This window comes from Lactuca virosa, chromosome 9, assembly GCF_052849685.1.
Source record: "Lactuca virosa cultivar CGN04683 chromosome 9, Lactuca_virosa_CGN04683_v6, whole genome shotgun sequence".
NCBI classification, from domain to species: domain Eukaryota; kingdom Viridiplantae; phylum Streptophyta; class Magnoliopsida; order Asterales; family Asteraceae; genus Lactuca; species Lactuca virosa.
Window position 1 is genome coordinate 212960551 of NC_136434.1, and position 7913 is coordinate 212968463.

Genomic DNA, 7913 nt, shown 5'->3' on the forward strand with positions numbered 1-7913 from the left:
ATTTGGTGGAGGCAACCTTCCTAGGCAAACTCTTCTTGTAATTTTCAGTTGCCTTTGCGTCCCAAAACCTTGGAATGTAGGGTTCATCATTTTGAGCTGTAGCGGGGGCCTTGCCTCGGGCGGCAGCCGAGCGTTTTCTAGATGTGGACATGATCAACCTGCAAAGAAATTAACAACTACACGGACCAACAATCCCAACAAGCGATGTTTCAATTCAAATCACCAATCGACTCCCTATGGACTTCTAAAATGATTCAACAATCAATGCAAGAAATAATTCCTAGACTCATTTGATGCAATACCCTATAAATTGTTGTTCTAAAACATACATATTGGTCAATTAAAGTCAAGGAAAGAGTGTACCCGTTGGTGACCACGACTTTTGAAAGTAGAAAATTTGCGCGCGAAAATTCGGGATTTGAAAATCTTGCAACACTCTACCCCAAGCTTAAAGCTTCGCTCAATACCCCGTGAGAAGCAATTTACCGCGAAAACCCGAGAAATCCGGCAACGGCTTGAAATTCCGGCGTAATTTTTCGGTGAGCTTTGAGGGATATTTTTAGTGGGGTTTGTAGCCTTGACCAAGAGGAGCACAATGGTGATGTCGGAATTGCGAGAGGTGGCCGGAGTTGGGCGGAAAATGGCCGAAAAGCGGCGAGATGGTGGTGGTGGCACCCGAAACTACAGCAACAGATCGGACCGGATTTTGGTTGGGGTTTGTAGAGCTCGAAAAATGGGAGAGAATGGTGGTGGTTTCACGTAATTCCGACCGGCGGTTTGACGGGAAATCGAGTTTTAGTGTTGAAGGTGGGGAGTTTTAATGGAGTTTAGGGGAAAAGAAGAAGAAGAAGAAGGAAGAAGGGCCGGCTGGAGTTTTAGTGGGTTAAGTCGTGGTCAAATCTGGTCAAAGCACGGGTCAATAAAAGTCAACATGTCACGCGGACGCGTCTGCGAGTACACGCGGTCCGCGTGAATTGCCCTGGAACAGTTTTGCTTTCGATTTTTTTCACGCGGTCGTTTTTCGGGAGTATACCCGGTCCGTGTTTATAAACCACGCGGACGTTCTCGCGACCACACGCGGTCCGCGTAAAATGTACCGAAACGGTTCTCTCTTCGGATTTTCATGCGGTCGATTTTAGGGGCCACACGCAGACCATTTGTTTATTAACGCGGACTCATCCTTGAGTACACGCGGTCCGCGTGTATCCTGTTGCAACTTCTCAATTTTCGCTATTTGACCAAAACGAATATCGGGGCTTAAAATTCAACACTCTTTTACTGCAAGAAGGAAGAAAAAGAAATTTTAAGTGCAAAAAGGATCTATCTAAAACATTTATTCGGAATTAGAAAAGATGAAAACTTTAAGTTTTCCAAAAATGCCCTTCTTTAACATCTTCGGCGAGACGTCCTTCCCTTTCGATTTCAATACATCGGGGCATCCAATTGGATGACATCTAGGACATTTGCATTAAAACCTTCATAGAAAGGTTTCAAACGATGCCCATTGACTTTAAAGATTTGCCCGTTTCTTCATTTGGATCTCAACCGCTCCGTGCTCAAAGACTTTTAGCACGACAAATGGACCTATCCATCTTGACCTCAATTTTCCGGGAAATAATTTCAATCGCGAGTGGTAAAGCAAAACCCTATATCCTGGCTGAAAAAGCTTGCGGGTAATGGACTTGTCATGGAAAAGCTCTGTTTTCTCCTTGTAAATTCTCGAGTTTTCATAAGAGTCATTTCTTAATTTTTCTAACTCTTGAAGTTGAAGCTTCCTATGCCTTTCTGCCTCATCAATGTTGAAGTTGCATTGCTTGACCGCCCAAAATGCACAGTGCTCCAATTCCACGGGAATATGACATGGTTTTCCAAAAACCAATCTAAATGGAGACATTCCTATCGGGGTCTTGTAAGCGGTCCGATAGGCCCACAAGGCATCATCAAGCCTCGAACTCCAATCCTTTCTTGAAGGATTCACTGTTTTCTCGAGAATATACTTCACTTCACAATTCAAAACCTCCGCTTGACCATTCGCTTGAGGGTGGTAGGTGGTAGAGACACGGTGGGTCACGTTGTACTTTCTTAGCAAGGCCTCCATCATCTTATTGCAAAAATGCGTCCCTCGATCACTAATCAAAGCCCTAGGTACACCAAACCTCACAAAAATATTAGACTTCAAAAACTCGATAACCATTTTGGCATCATCCGATCTTGTGGCTTTGGCGTCAACCCACTTAGAAACATACTCAACCGCGAGCAAGATATAAACGTTGCCAAATGAGACGGGAAATGGGACCATAAAATCAATCCCCCATACATAAAAAATTTCACAAACAAGGATTAGATTTTGTGGCATTTGGTTCTTTTGTGAAATGTTCCCCGTTATTTGACACCATTCACAACTTTTGCAAAACAAGTAACAATCGCGTGACATGGTTGGCCAAAATAGTCCACACTCAAGGACCTTTCTCAAGGTCCGGCTAGGTCCGAAGTGTCCCCCACAAGCAAATTCATGACAAAATTGCAAAATGGATTGGTGTTCTTATTGGGGCACACATCGCCTAATGATTTGATCGAGACAATCTTTCCACAAATAAGGTTCATCCCACACATAATATTTTGCATCACTTTTCAACTTATCTTTTTGAGCGCGTGTGAATGTGTCGGGATACCTTTTTGTGACCAAAAAGTTAACGATATCGGCATACCAAGGATTAGATTGAGTAAGGGAAAAGAGATGCTCATCCGGAAACTCGTCCCGCAACGGGAAATGAGTTTCATTTGAAATGATCCGGCTTAGGTGGTCGGCAACAAGATTCTCGTATCCACTCTTGTCCCAGATTTCCAAATCAAATTCTTGCAATAATAAGATCCACCGGATGAGTCTTGGCTTTGCATCTTTCTTTGTCATCAAATACGTGAGAGCCGCATGATCCGAATACACTTTAACTTTGGTGCCAAGTAGATATTGCCTAAACTTCTCCAAAGCAAACACTATGGCCAATAGCTCCTTCTCCGTGGTAGAGTAGTTGCTTTGAGCATTGTCTAGTGTCCTTGATGCATAATTGATCACATGGGAGGCTCTTCCATTCTTTTGACCCAAAACGGCGCCAATAGCATAATTGCTTGCATCACACATGATCTCGAAGGGGAGATCCCAATTTGGAGCTTGTATGATAGGAGCGGATGTAAGCAACTCTTTGAGCTTGTCGAAAGCTTCTTTGCACACCTCATTAAACTCGAAATCAACCTCTTTTTGCAAGAGTTGGCACGTTGGTCTTGTTATCTTTGAAAAATCCTTGATGAACCTTCGGTAGAATCCGGCATGACCTAAAAAAGAACGAACTTCCCGAACACAAGTCGGGTAGGGTAAGCTTTGAATAACATCGATTTTTGCCTTATCTACCTCAATTCCTTTCTTCGACACAATGTGACCCAAAATAAGACCTTGACTCACCATAAAATGACATTTCTCAAAATTTAAAACCAAATTTGTTTCAATGCACCTTTTTAAAATTTTGGTGAGATTAGTCAAACATTCTTGAAAAGAGTTCCTGTATACCGTTAAATCATCCATAAAACCTTCAATTATGTTCTCGACATATTCCGAAAAAATACTAACCATGCAACTTTGGAAAGTGTTCGGGGCGTTACACAATCCAAATGACATTCTCCGGTATGCAAAAGTGCCAAATGGACATGTAAATGTTGTCCTTTCTTGGTCTTCCGGTGCCACCGGGATTTGGTGAAAACCGGAGTACCCGTCGAGACAACAATAGTGAGATTTTCCGGCCAACCTTTCTAACATTTGGTCAATGAAAGGCAATGGAAAATGATCTTTTCTTGTGCTTGCATTGAGTTTGCGGTAGTTAATACATACTATCCACCCGTTTTGCACGCGGGTGGGGACCATCATACCTTTGTTGTTCTCGACTACCGTGATTCCCGTCTTCTTTGGAACGACTTGCACCGGGCTCACCCACTTGCTATCTAAGACTGGATAGATCATCCCCACATCAAGGAGCTTCAATATCTCTTTCTTCACAACTTCCATCATAGGCAGTTTCAATCTTCTTTGCGCATCCTGACTCGGCTTGCATTCATCCTCCATCAAGATCTTGTGCATACAAGTGGAGGGGCTCAATCCCTTGATATCCGCAATCATCCAACCCATTGATTCTTTGTGTTCCTTCAACACATTGAGGAGTTTCTCTTCTTCACATTGGGTTAAGTCAGTTGAAATGATGATCGTAAGAGCCTCATTTTTTCCCAAGTACGCATACTTCAAGTGTTGAGGTAGGACTTTCAATTTTAGTTCCGGTGGTTGAACAAGGGAGGGTGGTAATCTTGTGTGAGTTTGTAATTCAATTTGCTTCACACTGAATTGAGTGGTTTTCTTGATCTCCAAATTGTTAACCAATTTTTCAACTTCGGGTTCTAGTGAGTAGAGCTTCAACTTCTTGGCTAGTTTTTCACAATCAAATCCTTTGCTCAAAATCATCTCCAACATGTCACCATTAGACAATTCAAACAATTCTTGGGTCAATGGTTCAACAACATCAACAAAACACAAAGATGACATCACTAGGATATCTCATAGCATCGTAGATATTGAAACTTATTGTTTCCCCATCAAACTCCATCGTTAAGCTTCCCGCATACACATCAATCTTCGTTCTAGCCGTCTTCAAAAATGGTCTCCCAAGTAAAATTATACCCGACTTGGAGGACACTTGTTCTTCTAAATCAATCACATAAAAATCCACCGAGAAGACCAATTGGTTCACTTGCACCAAAACATCTTCTAAAACACCTCTAGGAAAGACACTCGATTTATCCGCAAGTGAAATTATGACACCAGTTTCACTCAAGGCTCCGACATTCAATGATTCATACACCGAATAGGGCATGACATTGATAGAAGCACCAAGATCATGCATAACACTACTAAAAGTGACGTTCCCAATCTTGCAAGGATCTGTAAACATTCCGGGATCTTTGCACTTGGGTGGAAGTTTCCTTTGTAAAACCGTGGATGCATTTTCATTCATTGAGATTTTCTCATTTCCCTTCAATTTCCTCTTGTTGGTACAAAGTTCCTTCAAGAATTTTGCGTATCTAGGGTTTTTGTTTGATTGCATCAAGTAAAGGAATGTTTACTTCCACCTTTCGAAATGTGTCCAAAATCTCTTTCTCCTCCATGTTCTTCTTCGAAGTCGCAAGTCGGGAAGGGAATGACGGTTGAGTGACTATTGGTGTCGCTAAGGGAATGGTCTTCTTTGGAACTCCAGCTTGTGTATCATTCTTGACAACGGGATCCTCAACGAGAGTGATCTCTATTTCTTCCTCCTCTTCCATAGGCTTCTTCTTTGAACTACTCTCTCCGGTTTGTTTGCCACTTCTCAAGGTCACCACATTGACATTTGGGTTCTTTTCGGTTTGAGAAGGCAATTTTCCACGAGACTCCAACTTGCTTATGAATGTAACTATATCTCCCATTTGTGCTTCAAGGTTGGAGATACTAGTTCTTGTCTCCTTTTGGAATTGTTGGGTACTACTGGCTAAGGATTTGACAATGTCTTCAAGAGACATTCCGGAGCTACTTGGTTGGGGTTGAGGAGGTTGTTGATGATGATGTGGAGGGTGCGGTTTGGGTTGACAGTGTGGTTGTGGATGTTGGTAATGAGGTTGTGGTGGTGGATAGGAAGGTCTAACCAATGCATTTTGAGGCAATGGTCTTGGGTTGTAGTTCATGTTAGGATTTGGCTTCCAACTTGAATTGTAAGCATTTTGGTAACCGGATGGCTTGTTGTGGTAGTTTTGGAACTCTCTTGTGGCATTTACATGTTCCGCATCTTCTTGAAGAATGGGACACATATCCGTACATATTCCACAAACCATCACTTGTGGAGTTTGTCCCATGGCCAGCTTTTGAACAACGGATGTTAAATCTTTGATTTGAGACTCTAGATTCGACGTCCCCACTTCATTGACTTTTTGTTGAGTTTCTCTCTTCATATCTTGGCGCGGGCCAAAGTGTTGGGAATTAGCAGCTATTGTGTTGAAGAGTTGTCTTGTTTGTTGTGGAATTTTGCTAAAGACATCTCCACCACTTGAGGCATCAACTAATCTCCTCTCCATTGGTAACAATCCTTCATAAAGTGTTGAATGAGGAGTTGTTCCGGAATTTGATGTTGTGGACAACTATAGCGCAAGTTGTTGAACCTCTCCCAATAATCATGAAAAATCTCATTTTAACCTTGGCGGATTCCACAAATCTCATTTCTAAGACTTGAGACTCTTAAAGTGTAACACTAGTCAAAATAGGTCAATAGACAATCACATGTGATTATACCAATCATGTAATGTGATTTTGTTAAACTAGTAATATGATAAGAGTGCTATGTAGTTCATGATAAATTCTAATACAAGTATGAACTTTCTTTATGATACAACTCAAAGTATACGTCCATACGATTCCAAAAATATAGAGAATGTCTGAATCTGACTTCGCATAAAGAAGTTATGATAACCCGAACACTATAAATCTCTATAATAAGAGGAATTTAAAATAGACTTAGAATTAGCTATTGGAGTCTAAAAGAGAGTTTTAGTACTTGTAAATACCTACGTGTGCATATAAAGAACGTCAAAAACGGAGTTCGTATGTGAAAGTTACGACCTTCCGAAGATTTAGCTATCAGAAACCCTAATCTGACTGAGCTCACGACGTGAGCATAGAACTCACGACGTGAGGAGTCATTTATCCACATCTCGGAATCTAGAAGGTGTGTGACGAGGCTATGAGGGGATAAGGTCCAAACTCACGACGTGAGCAAGGATATCTCACGACGTGATGAGTCACATGGCCACCTTCCGAAGCTAGGGACGCAAATGGCAAGTCTACGGGGATAAGATCCAAACTCACGACGTGAGCCTTATAAAAATCACGACGTGAGGGTCCAAAATCCTTACTATAAATAGCAGGTCCGACTTCAGCCATTCTTACACCTAAACTTCCTTCTCCTCTTTCCTTTGCTGAGACCATCTTGCATCCTGAGCCCCGACGACCTTCTACGCTGACCGTTTCTGCTTAGATTACATAAAATCACGCTAGTAGGGTGGGTTTCACGGCCCCACTTTCTAATATTTCGGGGGAAAATGCATGCTAAATATTATATATACATTATTATTATATGATAGTATATAGTTATATTAGCCGGGTATAGTTGTTCTAAATATAATATTTTGAATATATACAACTATTATCAACCTGTCGGCATGTTATTTTACTAATGTAGATCTTGAGTTATACTTAGGATTCTATATATATGTTGTGTGCGATATAGTTCCAAAGTTATATTCGGAAGTTCTATATGTTAAGTTATAAAGTATGTTGCTATTATTGGTTTTATGTCAAGATAAAACTGGGTAAGTTATATGTTGTTATTGTTAGTTTTATGTCAAGATAAAACTTAATATTGTTATTGATAGTTTTATGTCAAGATAAAACTAGGAACATTATATGTTGTTATTATTGGTTTTAGGTCAAGATAAAACCTGGTTTTACTTCAAGATATAGTTGTTATATTGCCTAAATGTTATGAAGTTAGGAGTAATGTTTAAAAACATAGTCTAGTGACTTAGGGTTTTAGACATGAAAATTCTTTTGTTGTTAGAGCTATAGGAAGCCGTCGAAGTCTACATGAGTAATTGTATTCATCAACTAAGATTGGGGATCTTAGCGGAAATCCTCTAAACTGTAACCGTTAATCTCGTGTGAGCGACGAAGTCGTGTATAATTAGTATACGGGTTGACCACCCCACTTGTGACTGTTAGTTACAGTCAACCAAAAGCGAGTGATGAACTATCCTTTTACTTGTTATTGTTCCCGCGTCGATGGAGCGTACGG

At 41.0% G+C, this 7913-nt stretch overlaps 2 protein-coding genes across 2 annotated transcripts; both read right to left on the reverse strand.

The window, feature by feature from the left end:
* Nucleotides 1–4559: 4559 nt before the first annotated feature.
* LOC145140264 (uncharacterized) lies at nt 4560–5051 on the reverse strand. Its single transcript, XM_079073809.1, has one exon. It carries the CDS (start codon nt 5049–5051, stop codon nt 4560–4562), a length of 492 nt encoding a protein of 163 aa, XP_078929935.1.
* Nucleotides 5052–5118: 67 nt separating this feature from the next.
* On the reverse strand, nt 5119–6141 carry LOC145140266 (uncharacterized). Its single transcript, XM_079073810.1, has 2 exons — nt 5575–6141; nt 5119–5469 (listed from the first exon to the last, which is right to left on the reverse strand). The coding sequence occupies exons 1-2, from the start codon at nt 6139–6141 to the stop codon at nt 5119–5121; spliced, it is 918 nt and encodes a 305-aa protein (XP_078929936.1).
* Between the last annotated feature and the right edge of the window lie 1772 nt (nt 6142–7913).

Coding starts and splice junctions, on each gene's coding strand:
- LOC145140264 (XM_079073809.1), bottom strand. CDS start 5,051: ATGAATGAAAATGCATCCACGGTTTTACAAAGGAAACTTCCACCCAAG.
- LOC145140266 (XM_079073810.1), bottom strand. CDS start 6,141: ATGGAGAGGAGATTAGTTGATGCCTCAAGTGGTGGAGATGTCTTTAGC. Junction 5,470..5,574: donor GAATGTCTCTTGAAGACATT/GTCAAATCCTTA, acceptor TTCATAAGCAAG/TTGGAGTCTCGTGGAAAATT.